The sequence below is a fragment of the Anser anser genome (genome assembly GCF_964211835.1).
Source record: "Anser anser genome assembly, chromosome: 18".
Lineage (NCBI taxonomy): Eukaryota > Metazoa > Chordata > Aves > Anseriformes > Anatidae > Anser > Anser anser.
In genome coordinates, this window is record NC_139739.1 from 6628206 (window position 1) to 6650415 (window position 22210).

Here is a 22210-nt window from a genome sequence, read left to right on the forward strand (position 1 = left end):
ATTTTTCTAGCCAGTTGAGTGGAGTATGTTGTAGCAGCTGGTGCAGTTAATGACAGGAGTAGTTTTACTTCAAACAGAAGTGTTCTTTGAGACGTTATTACTCCTCCTTGCATTAAGCAGGGAGTCATTAGCACAGGTCCTGTAAAGGTAGAAATTGATACAAGATGCTAATTCTCTGCCAGCACAATGGAAGAGGAGCAAAGCAAAATGTTCTCCTCGCTTAACCGTCGCCTCTGATCTCTGTCTAAAGTCATTCAAATACCAAAGTGGTTGCAAAGTAAAATCTGATTTTAAGAAGCTTAGCAAGGATGTTGGGACTCTCTTGCATCTTTGTACCACTTAGTCTGGTGCTGGGGGACTGGGGAGTTTGAAGCACTGAAAGTTTCAAAGCCCGTTGAGGAGTCACTGTTACCTTTGACTCATCTCCCTCCTGAGCTGAGCTCTCCCAAGCTATTTATTGAACCTCACTTGCATAAGTCGTTGGAGTTGAGTGTCCTTTGCTCTTGTGATGCCTTGATCATCTTTTCTGCCTGAAGGTCGATGCTAACTTGTCCTTTCAGCGTGAGCTGTATGCCTCTGTCAAGATTACAGGAAAAACAGTTCAGTAATGAAGTAAATAAAGCGAACGGTTCTGATACTGAACAATAAAACGTCAAGAGAAGGGCTGCAAGAACAGCCAGCGCTCTGGAACAGTTTCTGCACGAAGAGATTAAATAAGCAAAAGCTCTTTAACTTGCAGAAGGTGTCACCGAGGAAGAATGAGCTGAGGAATAAGAAGCAATGAACTGTTTCCTTGTGGAATGATTAAATCTGTGGGGTTTTATACTATGTGGCCTAAGATGCCTGAACGACTTCTGGGGGGGCAGCAAGCACAAAGCAGAAATGAGAAGTTACCTTTACGTAGCGAAGAACTTTGTTTCCCCAGGATGTCTCGGATATCGAATGTGTTCTGGGAGCCATTAGGCAAACAGAGGAGCACAGCTCTGCAAGGGCTTTACAAAGGGCTGATGCAAAGAAAGGCCCAGGGCTCCAAGCCTGCAAATGCCAAATGGTGCCTGAGCCAGGATCCTTGTTGTTTGCACCTCACTTCTCACCCACGATGGTCGCTCTTGCAGAGCGTGCGTTTCTCCTCCCCACAGAGACTTGATAAATGCGCAGCGATTGTATCTTAACCGAGTCCATAATGTTGTAGCGTGGAGTAATGCCGCTTGATTTAAGAGGGCCTGTGTTGGCTTGAGCAGATGTGGTTTACATAGTAGAGCTCCCAGCGTTTGGGGTAGGTGCTCTAAGCCACAAGGGCTGATAAAGAAGAAATTGTGAGGGTGTGGAAGCAGTCTAGCTCCTAACTTGTGTCACTGGCCTGAGTAACTCAGTCCATTTTTCTGCATAACTTTCCCTTCGTTTACAAAGGTGCTTTGTAGGCTCTTCGGGGCAGAAGCCATCTTGCTGCCTGTATAGGTCAGCTGTAGGGTGGACCTCTGATCTTGGCTGGATGTTTGCATCCACCCTAAGAGTTGCAACTGTGAAATAGTGTGGGGAGGAGGGGCTGGATGAAAATCTTAGAGCTGAACAGCATGCTAATTTTTCTGCCGTTCTACTTTACTTGGCAGCATCTGATACATGAAGTAAATCTGGTGTGAAAAGATGAAAAAGACCTTCTTTTATTGACTCATCTCAGGTTGACAACTAATTTATGTTGTGTTTTTTTTCTCCCTTGTTTTTAGCTGCTTCTGTGCCAATGCCTTCTTATCCCAGTTCAGGCTCCGGTAGTTCCTCCAGCAGCTCTTCTACTTCGCACCTGGCATCACCTCCCGTAAGTACAGCTCAGAGGATGCACTGCTTATGTTAGTGGTCTCCCTGCTTGCTTCTTTGAAGTACAGCCTTGCTTTTGCTGTTAGCTGGTGCGAGTTACTGAACAGTGTAGTTCTGCCTCTGCTTGGTGCAGTGTCCTTCCCAGTCTGCTCAGTTTGGATTCTGAAGGTTGTCTTTCTCTCTCTACAAGAAATATTTCAGTTTGTTGTTGTCTATTATGTGAAAAGCCTTTGTGAAAGAAGTTGGTGTTAATGATATTAGCTTGTGTTGGCAGAGACAGAAAGCTCCTTGGAACCAAAAAATAAAAACAAAACAACAAACCAAAAATTGGCCACTAATTCGGGGCATAGTACTGCTTATTTGGCTAGAAGTTCTCTGTTCTCAAGCTAAGTCTCTGCAGCTTGACAGCATACCCACCCTTTTTTTTGAAAGGTGAGCCTCCTCCTTTCTGACCAGCGTTCCCAGGCACCACAGAGAGACATTCAGCAGAGCTCTTTGCTCAGACCGGGCCTGCCACAGTCTGGTGGTCTCAGGAGAGCTGATCTGAACTGATGGTTTTTCTCTCTGGTTACCTGAAATGATGAAAACTTTCCTGGAGGGCAGAATATCAACTGACCAGTGAAGTGACATTCCTCTAGCTCACTGAACTGAAAGCTTGTTTTCGGAGGCTCTCGGTGAAAGCTGCCTTTTGACTTTGAACTGAGGAATGCTGGTGGTGTGATGGGAAAGGGAGAAGGACTGAATTTTCTTTTCTTGTCCCTGGCATTGCTGCTTTTTTGCTTTGTTCTCTGAGGTTTCCCTGGGCCAAGGCTTCTCAGCCTCTTTCAGGAAGTGCCGTGACTTAATCTTTCTCTCCATGTTTTCACATGGAAGATATTGCATCTGCTGTGAGGAGCTGGTGTGGGAAAGATTGAGGGGCACTATCTACAGTCGATCTAGGTGCTCGTGGTATGGACTGGACAGAGAGGAGAGGTCTGTTCTGCTCTGAATAGCACAGAATTGTATTCCTGACTGTATTATTTCCCCCTGCAACCATAGGTAGAAGGGTGGTTGGCTGGGGTGCTCCTTGGCCATATGACTTCAGGAATGGGTAGCTGGTATGAAAAATAGACTCCCCCCTTGAGTTCTCCTGAATCAGGAAGCTCAAGGGTGGTGCAGACTTTGGGGTCTCCATGTGAGACGTGTACTGCACCAGTCCTGGTCTGCGTTTCGAAGTTTTGCTGACAGAGCTATACTGGCTCAGCACGTGAAAAACGCCACGTCTGCAGGGCAGAGCCAGCGTGTTATGTGGAAGAGAGACAGCTTTGACAGCTGGGAAAGTCCTTCTGCTTGCGTGTATTGCACGTGCAGTGAGTCAGGCCCTGTAGATACAGCAGGAGAGTCTTTGGGGAGTGGACAAGGCCTTAATAGGGCCCAAGTGAAAACTGACTGATCTTTTTCAGCCCAAAAGTGCATTAGAATGAAGATTGTCTTATGATCTGCACAGAGGGCAATTGAGATATCTTACAACTTTCTAAAACCATCTAGCCTCCATCTATCTGTAAAAGGATTATGGTGCTATCCATCATTTGGCTGAAGGAAGAGAAAAAACGGAGCTCTTAGGGGCCTGTCATGCCTCTGATAGCTGTGAGGTGTTTATCTCTTGGATGCTTAGCCTTCTTTAGACCTCCCTAACTCCTCGTCAGCATTACAGCAAAACAGGTTTGTCGGAAAAATGCCGAGACACTTACATACCTGTTCCTGAGTGCTTCTTACTGCAGGGATGTGAGTAGAGACTAAAGGTGTAATGTTCAAAACCAAAAAACACAAAAGACAACCAAAAACTCACTGAAGGCTCTTCTCTTTTTCTTGGCCTTACAAACTGAGTTGGTAGCAAATGCGTGGCTGATCCAGAAAGCCTCAGGAGTGGCAGAGTGGTGTGATACCTTAAGTGATTTTTTTTCATATCCAAGGAACATCAGATATGCTGATACTATGTTTTTTGTAACAAAAGGTGCACGGTTCTGACATGGGCGTAAAAGATTGTTCCTTCTCAGTAAACTGAACAGCTGCCTCTGGCAAACTATCAGCCCTGCTTTATGAGCAAAATGTTGTCTGTAGCCTTGTGCAGCTCGATTTAAAGGATCCAGCAGAATGAAGAAGTAGCTGTGCTGAAGCCAGTATTTGTTTTCTTCTTGAATTAGCAGTCCCTTGGAGAGATGCAGCAGCAGCTGCAAGAGAAGACACTGGCATCTCCTACCCAGGATTCCCCCGGTTTTCTGCATGGATCGAAGGACTCTGCTGGAAGCAGCAGTAAGAATTCATCCTGTGACACAGATGACTTTGTTATGGTCCCAGCACAGTTCTCAAGTAAGTTGGTTTCTGGAAATGCAGACGTTCTGAGGAGAGGGGGGATGTGGATGTTAAGGGACAGTGGATGTTAATAGACAGTTGAAACAGTGATTAAACCTGTCTGCTTTGGCAGAGTAACAGGAGTGTTGTAGTTCTCACGCTGTAAGAGATTTCTGTCTCCCTAGTTAGCTTCATAGGATATTTTGTAATTATCTTCAAAGATAGGATTTGAGAGTAAAGGTTATTCGGGGAATTCAATAAGAGACTGAAACTGGAAATCCAACTGGAAAAGAAGATAAGTAGGTTCACAGGGAAATGTCTTCCTCTCACAGCATATGCTCCCATATCATCCTATCTTCAGTTTCATGTAGCAGCACAGAGCAAGACAGCATTTCTGCTAGCAAGCTGATTTTATACAGGAAAAATACCTAAGAAAAAAATAAAAACTGTTGGATTTTTCTTGAAGTATCTTTGAATTTCACATTAGCACCTCTGTTTATTTATACTTTGATAAGAATTGCATGAAATATATATGTACACAGGGTCCAGGGCTACAGTTCAGCAACACACCTGAGTATGTTTGTGCATTAGTACTTAGCCAGCAGAAGAATATTGTTCAATCTCAGCCATGTGTATGAGGATTTGCTGAGTTAGGACTAGTGATAAATGCTTTGATTCCTCCTTCCACAGTTGCACTACTTTTATTAAAAGAGGGATTTAGAAGGGTTGAACTGTGACAGGCAGGTCTCTGCTGTGTAATCCTCACAGTAAGGAAGAGCTCAATGTTGTTTTTATTCTTCCTGGGAGCAGCAATGGGACCAATGTACATACGCCTAGCGCTAGCCACGTTTCCAGTTGAAATTGAAATTTCCTCCAGTTGAGGAATTGATCTCAAATTAATGTTTCTTCACTTCCGTGTTCCTCAGGTGATATGACTGCTGAGGCTGCAGGAGGGAAGCCCATCCAAGACAGCCTGATGTACAGTGGGTAAGAGCACCTAGGCAACTGAAAATGAGGCCATTGGAGCATACTGTGCACTGGGGACTTTCTGGGTTCTGGTGAATGGAGGAAAAATGTTGCTGAGTTAGCTTTCATGGTAGGGATGACTGTGACCTGCCTGTTTCTGACCATTTTCAGTTTTCACTGTTAGGTCTGAGTCAGAAATACATATATAGAACTGTCCCAACATCTGGAAACAACTTGGAACAAAGCTTTCTGCTCTAGTTGTGTTTGTAACACACTAATGCTAGCAAACAGCCCTTACACATCACCTGTTTTTGCAAAGAAACTAGTATGAAAAGAAGGTGTCATCTTTAGATGGTGTTCTTTGTTACTTATTTTATCTACCTTCATTCGCTCCTGTCAAATTCATGATCAAAAAAATAGCCATAGAGACAAACTTCAGTGATGCTTCCCTAGGTTCTTGGGGTTAGGAAGAGTTGCACTAACATGAATGTAAGTATTGCATAAGAACTAGAACATGTGTATGCTGATGGGAACACACGACTTCTAGAGTTGGTATTCATTTATGCTTAGCTTCCTCCTCCCTCAGGACTAAACTGCATTTCATTTGCGTAAAGGCTCTTCCACCAGGTTAAAATGGCATAGGAGAAATGCGGTCTAAAATGCCTGTTGATACTCTAACACTGCCAGCCGATCAGCATGTGGCGCCTGAATACTGGAGTGTACGTGCGGCAGTGTGACAGCTCCAGGGCTGCTATGACTGGACTCAGCAGAGGGTGTGGGACAGGCATAGCTCTGTTCTGTGCTCTGCAGTGGGGAGCAGGGTTGTTTCGCAGGCTCTAACACTTGGGTTCTCTCTGCCATTTTTTCAGGAGTTCTCTGCTGACTTCAGCAGGCTTGGAAAGCCAGGGAAGGACGCCATCTCCTTCTCCCCCTTACAGCAGTTCTCCTAGCCCCTCCAGGTAAGAAGGACTGTTTTGTGGTGATTGTGCAACTTTGATTAATTAAATTCCCATTGACTTCCAGGATAGGATTTTAAGAGATGTTGGTGTGCTGAGCAAGATCCACATCTCTCTTTTAATTAAAGGGTAACAAGAAACACCCAGGAGAAACTCCCCAGCCTTGGGCACTGATCCATCCCACATATAGAGCCTGTCTCTCCCACCACTGGCCCTCAGAAGGGGCTAAGAGAGAATGCAGTAGAGCTGGAATTAACTCTGTTCCCTGGGGACAGGTATTATTCTCAAGCAGAGAGTTAATCTACTCCACCGGTATGTATGTGCTACTCATCCCCTCTGTGCTCAGCCTGCAGAGGCAGTGAGTTATTCCAACTGAAGACCCGTGCTTTTAAATTCACACAGTGAATTAGAGCACAATACGTTAGCCAAGGCTGAAACTACTGTGGGCTTGAATTACTGGACAAAGGATAGGAGGACAAGTGTGGAGGGGTGTTGCTCATCTCTCCTTGCTGTTGAAGGACAGATACCTGGGCTTACTTAATTGTCAGCAGTTTGCTTAAAGCTCCAAGCAGCTCACTGCTCAAGCTCCAAGCAGCTCACTGCTCTGTGTCCGTATAAAGTAATGCTGCTACACACGGCCCTTAGAGAGGATGCATGAGTAAGCATAACAAGCGCAAACAGGTGTGGTCACAGGTTTAGTTCCAACTGAGACAGTTGTTTTCAACTCAGTTTTGGCCTTTAGAATTGTGGTAGGTGAGAGCTGCCCGCACACAACAGCACCAACGGCCCAGCACCGCCAGCAGGTCCAGATGCGTTTTTCTTCAGAAGCTGCTAATGGTCTGTGGAAGGTGATCCTATAAACTTTTGAACCTTTAGGGTTCATGCTTAGCTTACAGGGAGCTGGCTGGTTTGCTTCCCGCCTCACTCGTGCCTACTGGGAAGGCAGGACCGCTTTAATCTTCTCTTCTGTCAATATGGCACATGTTGGGAGAGGAGAGTTGGAGGGGAACTCACACTGGGGAAGGGATGACCCTAAAATCTTTCTTAAGAAGAAAATGTAGTCCCAAATGTAGTCTGTGTTGAACACACTCATCACATAAACAGAGCCCAGAAAATGACAAAACGTAGCCTGAAAGCATATAAATATAAAGGAGAAGAATATAGCTCAAAGCCTTGCTGACGTGATCAGATTAATTGGCAGGCACGTACCACAGTGTGCAGTATAATTGCATGAGGCTTCTTATGCCATCGCCTGCTAAGCTTTTTAACAGCTTATTCTGAATAAACTGATTCCTTTGCATTCTGGGGATCAGTCTTTATTAAAGGTTTTGGCCTTGTTTCTGGACAGCAGTGAGTAGAAATTCATGGAAGTTCACTTCAAATGCTGCCTACTGTTCGCTGCTCTCTTCCGTTCATCATATTCTAGTGGATCATAAGGCAGAAAGACGCTGCCGGTGGCTATGATCTAAACCTTTTGCTGCTCTTGCTGTCCTTCCTACTCATTCCTGCAGCTTCTGTGGAGCAGATTCCACACCCTCTGCAGCTGCTTCCCACTTTTATATGCTGCTTTAAAGAAACACTGAAAAGTTACTTCCTAACCTGTCCAGGATGGGAAGCAAAGCGTAGATAATGAAATGTTGGGGCAGTCACTCCAAATCTGGAGGGCAAAACATGATCTTTGATCTGTCCCTCGGAAGTATTATTGACACAAGTTTCAGTGCTCTTCACTGTAGATTTCAGGAGGCCCATTGGTTCAGCACTTGGCTTCGCTGATGCAGAGAATGCCTGATTTTCTCTCCCTCTGACTTTTCTTGCTAGAAGGCAGCAGTTTGCCCTTTCGTGTGTGGCTCTAGGCTAGCAAGCAATGCTTGGACGTAGCCCAACTGGGACAGAAAGCAAAAGCTATTTTAGAGTGGCCAGCAGTGGGTTTTCCTCGGGATGTCACGATACACTCTAGAGCAGCTCTCCTCAGTGTTAACTAAAAGGCGAAGATTAGGCAGACCTGAAATACGCTGATAGTTGAGGGTTGTTTTTTTTTTAATACTTCCTTGTTGAAAATGTTTAATAATTCTAACAAAAGGTACTTCCTTGTATATATCCCACGCTAATGGATTTCATGCAATTTTTAAAGAGCTTTTAATTACTCTCAAGTAATTAAATTCCCTGTCCCAGGTTTATCTCTTTGTCTTTGCAAATTTATTGTCCATTGTAGTCTTTAAGGCTTGAGGCCAATTAGCAGATTTAGTATATGTCAGCTGGGCACTTTCTTTTGCAACTTGCACCTTGTGTAGGACATCTGGCTCCTATAAGGACTCGCGTAAATCCTGGGGAGAGGGAGAGACTTTTCACCCAAGAAATCTTTTCCCTTAAAGGGTTTTGGCCAGATTGAAGAGAAGGCATTTGAAATTTATGTTGGAAGTCAGGATGTGTGCGAAGTCTGACGTCAGCCCTCAGATTTGTTGGTTAAAGCTTGTTTGCTTTATGTCTGTCTGACACCGTGTCATGTACTGATGGAAGGCAGAGACACCAAAAACCTCACCTTTCCACTGAGCAATAAGAAACCTTGAACACCTTTATTTTGCTATATGCTAGTGAAGAATCAAGGCCTAGGTGATGCCTTTTAGAGGCAGGCTGAGAGTCTGTTGGTGAAGTCTTTCTGGTGGGAGAGATCAGAACACGCAAGGAAGAATATGTAGAATTTAAATGAATAAAAATAATAGAAAAAAAATAGTAGGTATGTTAAGAGAGGAAGAGAGAAATCAGAATCACATTTTGATCTTTCAGCCTTGATTAGTTAATTAGTTCTTTTGTGAATGAGGAGTGTCTTCATGTGCACAGTGTGGAGAACTGCCGATCAGCTTTGTTGAACACTGTCACCATAACCACGAAGTACTGCTGACCTTCCCCAAAAAAGAAATTTTGGTGATGGGATATTTTGAACTGCCAAACAAGACACAGCCTGTTCCCTGTGCACACGTGTACGCTCCTGCTGAATTAAATGTCTGTCTTCTTCACCTTATGTAAAACTCTTCCTCTCTGAGTGCTAGACCTGAAGAAGCAATACTTCCTGCTTCTAAGGTGCCAGCTAAGGTGTGCGTCCTACACTGACAGCAAGGAGGACTGCAGAAGCCTTCATTTCCAATAAGATCTTTCTGTAATTGTGCAACCTCCCTGCAATTGATGTTGGCAGTTGGAATTAACAGCGCCATGGCAATTAACCCAAGAATTCTGGAGCCTTTGGGAAAAGACTTTAGGCAGCTACTTAGTTAAATGTGGTGTTTGCATGGTTTTTGTATAGCATGGGTTCTGCAGAGTGGGGCGTGCAGGCTAAGAATAACAGGGAAACTGTCACCTGGGGGAACAGATATCAGACATGAGCTGATTTACCTGCTTGGATGGAACTGGAAAGAAGTCTGAAGTTTGCAGAGTGGGCCTGTCCCATTTTATGTGTGATACTCTTGCCAACCTTGATGGGCATATAGATACCAGCTCCTGTCCCCTGATTTTATTCTCTCCCAAGGTGCCTTCTCCACCCTGTAGTTAGCTTGCAAATACTCTGAAGTACACCAGAAGTGTGTGTTCTCTTCATGGTGTGCCGAGGCTTTGATGGAGGTGCCATTGTTGCAGCAGTGTCTCTGCATGAATTGCAGATAGCTCTTGGCAGCAAAACCTTTGCTGGTGTCCTGTGTGAGCCACAGGCGTTTAGCCTTTGTTCAGTGATGTGCTCTTTGGCTGGGGATCCGAGTCTGTTGGAAACTGGGCCAGTTGTGGCATGAAACAGCAGGGCTCCAATTTTCCTGGAGGGAGTGGTGCGCTTGGGTGTGTGTTTTGGCTTCAGTCCGTGGGTGGGAAGCGTGCTGGAAGAAAGGTGCCTGCTCTCAGGAGATGTGTGCCGCCACTTCCCTTTCGCATGGCTTTGAACCGCCACCCAGTACAAACCCGCAGCCTGAGAGGAGCGAAGGGGGCACTCCCTGCGTGAGGTTGCTCTCTGAAGATAATAGCTCCAATTACCTGGCTGAAGGCCCACCCCTTACTCGAGGCTTTGTCTCCTTTCCACAGCCGGCCGGGTCAGTTTTCCAGCAGCAAGTACGGACACTCCGTGCCCATTCCGGTCCCGACACAAATCCATAACTACCGGCGGATTGAGCAGAACTTGCAGTCTCCCCACCAATTCGCCTCTCCTCGGTAAGTGCTGGGGCTGGGAGGAGGGGGTCACATCAGTGTGTTACACTGCATTACATCCTGGGGGGCCTTTTACAGTAGGTTCTCTCTATCTCTAAAAATTTCCTTGTGTGGTGGGCCTTTCCCCTTGCTTTAGGGAGCCACGGCAGGCTATGTTTTGTGGTGACATTTAGTTTTGGAGTATTTCTGTAACTATGTTGAAATTTATTTGTTACCAGGCACTGTACATTTTGTCTGCATGTGTGTATGTGACATAGCTCCCATCAGCTTTCTGTGTAGGCTGAGCGTTTTTGGGTCTGACAGCTTTTCCTACGCCAGATATGGCTTGGTGGGCCAAGCAGAGACAATCATTCATTTGGCTCTTGCCTCTATGAAAGGAAAAAGTTGAGATAAATGACTGAAACGGATAGGGATGCAAAACTTACCTGACTTTACTAATTGGTTCCTGTAGCTAGTCACACCATAGATGTTTATTACACGAGTTCCATATGAATGTGGTTACGCATCCCAATGAAGTCACGAGTAATTCCTGCCTGTGAGGCAGAGCATGCCTTCTGAGCGCCGTCAGGAAGAGCCGGATGTCAGCCTCCAGCTGCGTGCAGCTGCCTTCCTTAGCTTGGTGGTGGTGTCTTCTGCCTCCAAAACCCACCAAGCTTCTCTCCCTCGACACGTGTAATTTATGGTTCCCACAGTTTTGAGATTTGGATTAACAGTGGCAGCCCAGGTTGTAGAGGGAGAAGCGTACAGGCTCTTAAAGAGAGTTTGTACAGCAAGGGCAAAGAATATTCCAAGTATCTGGATTGCTCAAAGTTTGGTTTTCAGAAGTAGGGTAATGCCTATGTCAGCCTGAGTTTGGGGTTCTTACCAGCTTAATTAAGGATAAGGCTTACTCAGAGTGGACCCAGAATTGGAGACACAATGTTGATATTAGCCACGGATCAACGAAGAGATTTGTTTTGTGTCAGTGTTAGTTTAATACTGTTCTATGCTCAGTTCTTTGAATGCGTGACAGGTTTGGTGGTAAGCTCCTTCCAGTTTCCTACATGCCCTATATTTCTTACAGCAGTATTTGTGCACCCTGTTAGTGCTGAACCTAACGAAAGAGTCCCAGCCATCCATGTGATGTATAAAAAGCTCTGGAGAACGTGCAGAGGCTGCACCAGGCACAGTGACAGGCTGCTGAGTTCGGGCTCGCAGCCTGCGGATACCAGTCTGGGATCAAACTGTCATGTTTTGCTCCATTTAGTCAGCACTGTGTAATGATGAGATTAGCATCGTCCCTGCAGAGGAACTCGAGGAATGGAACCAATCAGATGATTCACGCTCTGCTTTTAGCATCATCGCAAAATCTCTGGCGTCATGTTTTGTCTCCTGCCCCAGGAAGCCATATTTATCTCTCATCATCACTTCCTCTAATCAGCAAATTGATTAGGCACACTTCAGGAATGGAAGGAGAAAACTTCATCAAGCGTTTTGTGTGGGATTCCACTTTTCCATCAGCTGTATCAAATAGGCCATTACAGCCAAATGCCTCATCACGTCTGGCACGTAGCCTGACTAAGAGCTTTGACATACACTCTGTTTCTGCAATATCGACTGCTGTCATCTGACTGGCTGGTGATGCCTGTGCGGCACAGCTTGTTTGTGGACAGATATCTCGTGTGGTGAGGTGGTGATTATGTGTGCTTGCTTTTGGCCACATCACCTGTCCTGCTCGTCTGCTCCTTGCCTATGCCGTGTCTTGTAGGGTGGTGTCTGACATTCCACACCTTTCAGCAGCTGCAGTCAGCTCCTGGTTTTTCCTGCAAGCTCACAATAAATAACAATTAGTCTTCCCGATGGTTGATGTTCTGAAGAGTTAAAAATTTGGCAGAGCAATGCTTTCTTTCTGTCACTAGGTGTCTTTTTACTGTGTCAGGTGTGTTTTCTTTGGGTACATTAGTTTTGCTTCAGGGCCAGGCACTTAGTGAGTGTTAGGCCTCTAAATCTGGAGCAACATGAACGGAAGTGATTTTTAGGTTAAAACTTTAAATGATTTCCTTTTTTTTCCCCTAGCCTGTGAATATAGCGTGGATTAATTTGACAGAAAAACAGCAACATATTGGGGTGGGGTTGAGGAGGGAGAAGGGAAAAAAAAAAAACCGCTCATATCTCAATTACTGATTTTTTTTCTGAAACATGGCATCAAGTAGTGCCATATACCTGGTAGTGTTGTTGAACAGACATACTGACACTCCATCAGGATGGGTTTGCCTGTAGTGCTGTTAGCCCTGCTTGTACTGCTGACACCTTTATGGCTTTGTTCCTTCTGTTCAGATATGCACGGACAGATTAATAGTGCGTTGCTGGGAGAGGAGGCAGGATACCTTGGTGACAGCATCTTCCAGTGGCTTGCACACAGTTTTTTCAGCATATTCATTGATTTTTGTCTAGAAAACCACCCACTGGCTGAGACTAATGTTCTTTCAACAATGGAAAAGATGTTTCCAAATCAAGAGTAGATGTGATGAAAAAACTGTTTTCTCATGTAAAGGAGTGCAATGGAATCCTGGTGGAGGAGCCTGCGGAGGCAGATTGGCATTTCAGTAGTTAGGCTGTGTTATTAAAGCGTGATGAAACCATTCAAACACTGATAATTAATATACAAAAATCCCATCTCTCTCCAGAGTGGTGGTGTGGCTCTACTTACTTTCCCCCTATTCTAGTTTCTTCTTGGTTTCTTTTTAGCAGCTAGGTAATGCTTGAGGTTCCTGCACGTGTGGCCTGTACAAACTAATTTTAGTTCTCTAAGGTGAGGTTTCACGAGGAGTTAGGGGAGTTTGGAGCCCAGGCAATTCTGACCATTCCACCTCTAAGAGAAATTCCTCTGGGTAGTACTCAGCTGTTTCAGATCTGACAGCCACGCACTGCTCTGTTTCACTTTGTAGCCTCTCCTGAGTTGAGTCAAAGCCCTGTTACAGAGCAGTTCCTTTGGCACAGCATAACTCCCTGTAGCACGACGTGCACTCACAGAGCCTTCTAACTTAAAGGCTGCTCCGACAAAGGAGTGCGTGGCTCAGCACAGGAGGGACACTTGAATAAAACCCTCTCAGTGCAGTCTGAAGACACTACCTCCAATAAACACCCTGGACACAGCAAAATAGGAAATTGTCTTGTTTAGGACTGATTTAGATACCTACAAGTGTCTAAAAGTGACTTTTTAAAAGGTGACAGGCTTCCCTGCTTACAGCTGAGCTAATCCAGCTCGTTCTTTTCGTACTTTTGCAAAATTTTATTTGGATTGGAACTCTTGAGAACAAGGATCATAATCTTAATCTGTATTTATGTACTCCTAGTACAGTCAAGTTTTGATCTAAGATCAACAGCCGTGAAGCTCCACTTCTGTGGGGGTAGCTGGGTGTGTTTGAGTATCAGGTGTTAATATTTTCCTTACTCTTCTTTACTGGCAACTGAAGTGATGTGCATGTTGCTGTTCTTTCCTATAAGGTCTGGTACGGTCCGGAGATCTAGCAGTACAAGTCCTCTTGGTTTTCCTAAAACTGGTGCTTCCCCTCCTTATCCTGGAGAGCATGGATCTGTGCCCAGCTCTAGAAAGCTCTCCTTCGGCGGTGCCAAGCCATTTATGCCATCACCGCAAGGTAAGATGTCAACTGGCTTATTGCTGCTCTAATAAAATCACGTCTCTCTCCTGTAAAGAGGAGGTTTTGACCAGCTGTAACTGCTAGGTAATAGGGAATTCAGAACGTTGTGTTCCCCCATGGCTCTTCTCAATAGAATATTTGACAGGTGTTTTGGCTTCAGTAAAATGGAGAGGAAAATACCTATTAGCCTCAGGAGAGGTGAGCTGTGTTTTGGTGTATGTGTGAAACATTTTGCTTTCCTCTCCAGAGGGCTTCTGTAAGTGGAAGGTATTTTTTTTTACCAGTTTGGGTTGAAGTGAGAAAAATATGAGCCAATTGCCAGCAGAATAGAATTCTGACTGGCTCTGGAAGGGCTTGAAACTTCACTGTGTCTACTGAAAAGCAGCTGTCTGAATACTTGATAGCCTGATCCAGACGCTAACAAGCAAATCAAGCGGAAGAGGATAAGAAAAACCCTAGTGTGCAAATGATGCAATTTGCTGCTTCCTGTAAAGGAACAGACTGATGTAACTAGCTATTCTATATCCCTAGTGTCTCCTGTCCTATATTTATTAGTCTCTGCTGATGGGGAAATGGAGAATATTTATATTCTATTCCTCTGAATTAATGTTTGTGCAAAGTCAGACTAAACCTGGCTAAATGAATACCAGCCAGAGCTCTTTTCCTCCTTTTACAGGAGATGTTGATCTTTTCACTATACAGCCAGGGCTGAGAAGATTGGGAGAGATGACTACTACCTTTCTATAAAATAGGAGGTGTTGCCTATGAAAACTTAATGGTGAATAAACTTTGATTTTGTTCCCTTAAAGTTGGAACGATCCCAGAGCAGCCCAGCCAGACTGTTATCCCCTCTTCTGTTGGAGCAGAAGTGAGAAGCCGGATTCCCATGGCTGGTGAGTTGGTCCTCATTTTGCTTATTACTCCTATGGGTAAGGCTGGAGCTGTAGTCTCAAGGCATTCAGGGTTGGGTATGTACATCCTTGGATGTCTTAGCAGTGAATCAGGCTGGTTTTTGCTTTTAGAACCCGAAAATGATATGGTTTGTCACTGTGTTTGGGCTCTCCAGGTGCCTCAGCGCCCGAACACTCTCCTCGAGGAATGGGCTCCCGGCTCCACAGTGCTCCCAACCTGTCAGATTTGCATTCCTGCAGGCAGAAGATAACCAAGCAGCACTCTGATCCTCTAGTTGCTCACTTTGGCCATACCCCAGTCAGCCAGCCTCTGCAGATTCATGGCCTGCAGCACTGCCGGCAGCTCAGATCCTCACCAAAGCTGTCTGAGTTCATGCAGAGAAGCCCATTGCCAACTATCATGGGCTCCCCTACAAAGGTATATCGAGGAGTCTGCCTTTGGGTTTCTCATGGCTTGATTTGCTGGGTTATCTGGGGGTGAAGCGCTGTATGCTCAGATATCTCTGACCTGGATTTATCACCACTTGTTCCCTTTTCTTCAAGGGCTGTTTAGCGATCTGTGTGAAATGTGGCAGTGTCCTAGTTCTTAGTGGACAGATCTCACTTGGCAACAGCATTCACCATCTGAGCAGAGTCCGGGGTTTTAAACAGGCAATGAAAAGGAGCTGCCCAGATTAGGACAGAAGCGCATTAGTGCGCTGCGGTGTCAGGGTTGATTTGTACATCACAGCTTGTGACACAAGCGTGCGTCCAGTAGGAATCCCCAGCGGAGACAGCAGGCGGTTAAGTGGGTGAAAGCCCCACTGCCTGATGTGAAGCTGGCACTGCGACAGCATTTCTCTGTGCTTAGGTTAGGCTACTACAAATTTTCAGCAGAGCTTGTTGTCCTTTCATTTTAGTCTTTCTGGGATAGGAGACAAGTAGCTGTGTGGGCTGGAATTTCCCCTTCTTTTTCTCCTATTTCAGGCTTGTTTTTAAGTGTACAATTTAATTCTGATAAACAAATGAGGGGTGAGGGGAACCTTCATCCTTCATTTTAACGACCGATCTTTATTTTCTCTTTTTCCTAGGCTGTGTCCCCTTTTGAGTTTCCCAAAACCCCAAGTTCCCAGAACCTCCTCACCCTCTTGGCCCATCAGGGGGTCATGATGACTCCAACACGGAACAAGACCCTGCCAGATCTGAAGGAGATGGGACATTTCCACTGCCAGCAGACTGGCTTTGGATTGAGGCCTGTGGAAGAGATCAAGGGCAGGTGAGCTGTGGTCTGCTTTATATAGTGGTGCTTCATTCCCTAACACGAGTGGGGCAAATTTCAAAGCCCAGCTACAACTTCAATTATAATGGGTCTGCGAGCATTCTGCAGTCATCTCCTAGCACCCTTGGGTTGCAGGCAGATGTTATGCAGATTTTTTAAAGTCTTCCTCTACAGAAGCAGGCTACAGAAGCAGGCTGTGGCCTAGATTTTGTAAAATGAAAGATTGCCTACAGCTTCACACTGTTTAGTGCCCTGGGTTTCATCAAGTGTGGAGGATCAAGGATTTGGTCACTAGACCAGACTCCCTGCAATTATTCAAATGTGTGCTTTGCTCTTTTTGGATCCTGTGCCTGTCGTGAGGGAGAGGTGTTCCTTGTCTATCAAACTGTAGGCACAGGTCTTCAAAGATCTGTTTGAAAGCCAGGTACTGACATGAATGTTGCAGGATACAAAGTTGCTCAGGTGTTAGTGTTAAACCTTTCTTATCTGCTTCTCTGCTGATAGCAAGTTTCTCCAGTGATCTGGAAGAGTTCTCTAGTATTAATTTCTGTATCTTCCATCAAAGAAAAATTGTTTTACAGCAATTCTGTACTCAGTTCTTTCATTACTGCAGCTAGTCAAAGTAGTCATAAGCTTTCTGCAAGTAGCAGGAGGTGCTTCAGATGCTCTGCTAAAAGAGGAATAGGGCCAGTGGGTATTTCAGTTTTGGACTCTGCTGTGTAGTGGTTGCGGACCAGCAATGGCACAAACTGGAGTGGAACTTAGCTGAAACTTTGCACCTGCCCCAAACTTGCTTGGTGATTTTCTGCATCATCTTGTGTGTTCTCTTTTTAGATCTCTGAGCACAGGCAGGCTCACTGACCTGCTTCTCAAGGCAGCCTTTGGGGCGCAGATCTCAGAAGCTGGCAGCAATGACAGCCTGAACAACGAGAAGCCAATGGAAATTGCAGGTAGGTGGAAAGGCAGGCAGATCTGGGGGGATGTCCTGGGTTGGGTTGGGTGGGAAGAGTTTGGCTGTGCGCCTCCTACGAAAGGGAGGATTCTTTTCTGATGGCTTTTGACTGCTGTGCGTGAGGAGTGTAATGATGTCTGCTTGTTTTCTTCTGTGAGCGCTCGAAGGTCTGTGGGCTTACGCGTGCCGTGTAATTGCTGGCTAGCGGTGTGATTTTGTAGGCAGGCAAGGCTTCCTCTCTTGGCCCCTTCTGAATGAGATATCATGTGGAAGTGGGGACTTCCTGCCAGTCAGTTTGAATATGAATGGCTCTGCAAGGGTGGGTCTTCCTGCGCGTGCAGGTTGGGAAGCGAGGAGGGGAGAACAGCTGCAGCGGTGCCTAACGCTGCCAGGCTCACGTCCTGCGGTCAGTGCCGGCCTGGCCTGGTCGCGTCATCGCAGGATGCCTCTAAAGGGAGTGCTGCCCTGTGCTGGTGACCACGGTGAGAGAGTCTACAGGAACATAAAACCGCTGGGTGAGGCACACCGTGCTCAGAGTAACTTTCCTGTAATGCCAGTCTGCACCTTTCAACTGTCTCCCCAGCTCCCTCAGGTGCTTACGGAGGGACCCTGCACTCTGGTGCCCGGGCTGGGGGCTCTGCCAGCCCATCCCCAGTGATTTTTACTGTCGGATCCCCTCCCAGTGGAACAACCCCCCCACAGACCACGAGGACCAGGATGTTTTCAGGTAAAGGGCTGATACCTGCCTGTTCCAGTGGGAATGTCTGGGGGCAGAGCAACGTGCTATCTTCCTTGCTGCTGCACACCGGTGGTGGCAGAGGGCTGTTCAAAGCCCAATCCAGAGAGCTCAGCTGGTCTAAATGCCTTTGAGGTTCTTGTGCTGGCTCATGCCAACCCCAGTTATTGCTGGTAACTCTTCACACTGGCACAAGGACTCATGCCTTCTAGGGGTTTCCAGGACTGGAAGAGAGAGGCAAACTGTCCTTTTACATCGTTTCTGTCTGCTTCGGGAATAACGCTGCAGCTGTTCATAGATCCACTGTTGCTGATAGGTCAACAAAGATAAGGAACGTTCTGTATTCTGATGGTTTTCCTCGTGGGCTGCAGATAAGCTATAAAAGGCAAGCATGACCATCCATGCCCAACAATTTCAATGCACAAATACCGTTACGAAAGGTCTCTATATAAGGGCTCTATATGCTAAAGTACAAGTGGTGTCACTTATGCTGTGAATTGCTTAAGTAGGAAATGGAGAAGTGCACTCCTGGTGGACAGATACATCTCTTAAGATGCCAGCACTCTGGCCTCAGCAGCCAACAGTTGAGGCTGTGGTAATTGTCCCTGTTGGGACAGTGTGTCTGGGAGCTGGAGCCTATGCTCAGTTTAAGAAAATATTTGGACACTTCTGTTTGCTTTTTTGGCTTGTTTGGGTTCTTGTCCTGGCCGTTCATCATCTGAACATAGTCAACTGTTCTTAATTACTGCAGGGAAGGTTTGGATGTTACTATGAATAAGCTGCTTGACTGGGACTGGGGGGACATATGGCTCAGTTCCTGGGTATGGCTTGGATTCCCATCATAGCTAAACCCACTCAGATCCTTGATTGTCTGGAAAGTTGGGACCATAATCCTTCCTTTGTCTCATAAGCAGGCAGGGACTCTCGTAGGGCAGGGACTCTCACACAAAGTGCCTGACTGCCCTATAGCACAATGGGGCTACTATCCTGGCTAGAGCCTCTAGCTACCACTGAAATGCTATGAATAGAGAATTCAGACTTCCTGTATTGCTTTTGCAGGGATAATAACATTTGGGAAGCAGGTCCAAGTGCTACTTTTTTAGTGGGTTGATGGTTGGATACTTGAGGGTCTGCTGAGTAGCGAAGAGTTCAGATGGAATGCCTGGTAAAGGAGGCTGTTAAATAGTGAGCCCACAACACATGCACAGCGTTGGGTGAAGGCCGTCAAAGCAATGCTGCTTGACAAGCTTTATTCTGTCTGTGTAGTAACTCCTTATGTTAGAGTTAATGCACAAAATGGTGAAAAAGGGAGCTTTGCAAGCTGGAACTCTACACCCCAAGTGCTTAGACAATCCGTGAGTAGGATCATTTGACAGATACAAAGGCAGAGCCTTTTCAGGAGTTGTCATAACAATTTCTGCAAGCAGCGTCTCAGAATTACAGGGCATCCAGAATGTGGTATTGTTGGTCTTTTTCTCTATCTGAAAGATCTGGAAATACTCTGATCGGTTTAATGATCCATTTAGCTTTGAAGCTTGCCAGCTGGGAGAGATCTCCAGGAGAGGAGGCTGTGCGTCTCTGTAGATTAGTTGTTCAAATGTGCATTATATTGCTAAACCTTCTGAAGTCAGGGTAGGGCAGCAAATGAAATTCATGGGTAGAAGAGAACTATCTCCATCCAGAGGATCAGTGATGGTGGAGAATTAGCAGAGCAGCATAGCTGGTATTAGCATCCCCCTGACAGACAGAATATACCCCTCTGCAGCAGTGTGTCAGGGGATACGAAGCCCTCTGGAATTGTTATCGATACCCTGAGACAGAAACTCCTTTTGAAGTGTGTATCTTTTATATGCAATATACTCTTAAGGTGGATTCAGTGGCCAAGAAAGGGAAAAGATGATGGTGAGGGAATTGTCTGGTGAACACAGTTCTTACTCTTGAATCCTGAGGTTAGGGTCTTGACTTAGCTGAAGTCACTCTGTCCAACCTCCTATTTGTAAAGAGAGGAAGGCAGAAGCGCAGGGCATATAACAGAAAGCTTTCCTGCTTTGCATGCAAGTGGCTGATGTTTTAAACCCATGATGAAAACCTCACTTACCAGAGGTGCTTACTCGGTGATGGTGTTAAAACTAAGGCATCAAGGTTCAAACCATGCTGATCCATGATAAGGAAGCTGATTATGGTGGTGTATGATAAAATGCAGCCCAAGATATTGTGGCAGGATTCAGAAAGGGTTGGGGACAGGGAGGGAAGGTGCTTCAGGAATTGACCCCAGAAATGACAGGCAATCTGGAAGGTGCATTGAATTTGCTTGTGTTTGTAAGCTGTCTAGCTGAGTCACTGAGGAGCTTGCATGCGGAGTGGTTATTCTGCATCAAGAGTCCTTGTGTCTTTTCTAGAGTGCCTGTTGCTGGCTCTCATAAGAGCCTGGATCCTACAGTTACAATTATCCCCTGTGCTGGTCGAGGAATACCCAGCCTAATATTAACATCTCAAGTAATTCCTTTGCCTATTTTTCTTCCCAGTGGGGTCTTCCAGCTCTCTCAGTTCTGGAGGCTCGTTCACCGGCAGGCACTTGGCAGTGGGAACCGGTGGGGATGCTGTGGAAGGCCCTTCGAGTCTCCGCTACGCTTTTGCTGATCCAATCACCGCTAACCTGGAAAGTGCCGTTACGTTTGAGGCACCAGAGCTGCCTGAAGAGACCCTCATGGAGGTGGGTATATCTCCCCAGGGACTTGCAGGGGGCAAAAGATAGGGGAGAATAAAGGGAAAGCAAATCCAGAAGGCCAGTGTCTGGTTCATCCAGAGGCTCATGTTTGCATCCAAGGCGGTTGCTTCCAAAGATGGTGTGAGCTGGCTTCAAGAGAGGTAGGCAACACAGTGCTCAGGAAGCCCAGGATGTATTTAGGAAAGTGGTTTTTGAGCCTGTTATCAAGCCGTGTAGTCCTTGGGACTGCCCATGAATAGGATTAAAATTTACCATTTCAAAAGCTGAATTTGCAGGTTGGAAACATCAATTATCTGGTGTGTCCTGCATGAACAGTTTCTAAATAAAATGTGGTTACTTCAGGCCTTCTCCCTTTTAGAAGGCTCAGCACTAGAATAGCTGACTTGAGAGAATGAGTAGCGCGGTGTATCAAATGACTGCCTGCTGCATGCACTTAGGGAGTCAGTCAGCGATACAGCCTCTGCCCAAAGAGTCTGAAAAAAAGTAAACCTGACACGTTTACTGATGGGGGGCAGGGGACATGACATGCCCTGCACCAGAACAGCTGAACCAGATTGTCAAGCTGTAAGGCTGCCAGGCTCCCCCTCTGCGGGCTGAAGACCAGCTGAAGCAAAGCAAATGCTTTTGTAGCTGAGATATATTTGAAATGTAGGTCAGGCTGCCCATTTGCAGTAGAGGTGGGAGACAGAATCAGCGATGGATTCAGCTCTATTCATGGTACGGCGTTGGGCTGCCTAGGGCTGGGAAAGGCTCTTCGTATCTGGATTTTGCTGGTGTTGCTAAAACCCCTTAGATACCTACAAAGATCTGCATACATCATTTTAAGGATGTGGATTTGCTTTTCTGCTCCAGATTTTATTTAGCTTTGTTGTTGTTGTTGTTAATTATGCATTGACTTGCATTGACTTGCTTTATTACCTGCAAAGCCCCAGTGCTAGGATTGATTGATATGCATTGATCTATCACAATAGTACTGAATTTAACTGAGCATTCCTGTCTTTGAGGTCCCAGAAGTATGGGGCCCTGCCAGCTGCCATCGCTTTTCAGGGTCTGAAGAGAAATGTGCTTAAAAGGTTATCAGCTTGATCTTAATCCCATTCAGTTCAGCTTCTCATGTCTGTAAGGAGTCATCTGAGTTTGCTCATAATTTCTGCTGAGCACAATAATTGATCCACATGTCACAAAACCTTTCTGGCACCAAACCTTTTTGGCATATTTGGAGACTCCTTTGTGCTCTGTGGAGTTGGCCAGAATACAAACCTGGCAGATCTTCTGATTTCTGATGCTTTCAGGGCGTTGAAATCTTGCAATTAAAGCACCCCTATTTATCCTGAGCGGAGCTGCCGTTTTCAGATAGGTGGTAGTTCTTCAGTCTTTTGGAAAAGTTTCTTTAGGTGCAGACAAGGCAAACTGAATGCTAAATTTCAGTCTGTTTTGCAGTGCTTTGGAAACACAATAGAGATGGCTATGGAAGGAAAGACTCTTGTGATGCCTAATAAGGCCAGAAACACAAGCGTAATAAATAAGGCCAGCTGTATTTGCAGAGAGGAAGGACTGCGTTAGTTAGAGATATAAGGCTGAGACTTGCAGGATCTCAGCATGTTCCTGCTTTGCCACAAACTTCTTGTATGACTTGGCAATTACTTAATCTCCGAGTTCCTCCTTTGCTTTTAAAGAAAATAGAGGAAGACTGAGACTTCCTTACCTTACTGGACTGTCCAGGTAGCAAGATAGTAG

General features: G+C 45.7%; 1 protein-coding gene across 3 annotated transcripts in view; it reads left to right on the plus strand.

The window, feature by feature from the left end:
• The window catches only part of ULK1 (unc-51 like autophagy activating kinase 1), a 79306-nt gene that overhangs the window by 48252 nt on the left and 8844 nt on the right, over positions 1-22210 (plus strand). Inside the window, exons 12-23 of one of the 3 annotated variants that reach the window (XM_083804537.1) lie at positions 1725-1813; positions 3996-4161; positions 5070-5130; positions 5979-6068; positions 10125-10250; positions 13734-13885; positions 14698-14781; positions 14955-15217; positions 15870-16054; positions 16892-17007; positions 17593-17736; positions 20271-20458. In XM_083804537.1, coding sequence (XP_083660663.1) covers positions 1725-1813; positions 3996-4161; positions 5070-5130; positions 5979-6068; positions 10125-10250; positions 13734-13885; positions 14698-14781; positions 14955-15217; positions 15870-16054; positions 16892-17007; positions 17593-17736; positions 20271-20458 — 1664 coding nt within the window. The remainder of the gene's footprint in view (positions 1-1724; positions 1814-3995; positions 4162-5069; positions 5131-5978; positions 6069-10124; positions 10251-13733; positions 13886-14697; positions 14782-14954; positions 15218-15869; positions 16055-16891; positions 17008-17592; positions 17737-20270; positions 20459-22210) is intronic. The other 2 variants (XM_083804538.1, XM_083804539.1) reach the window with 2 other exon arrangements.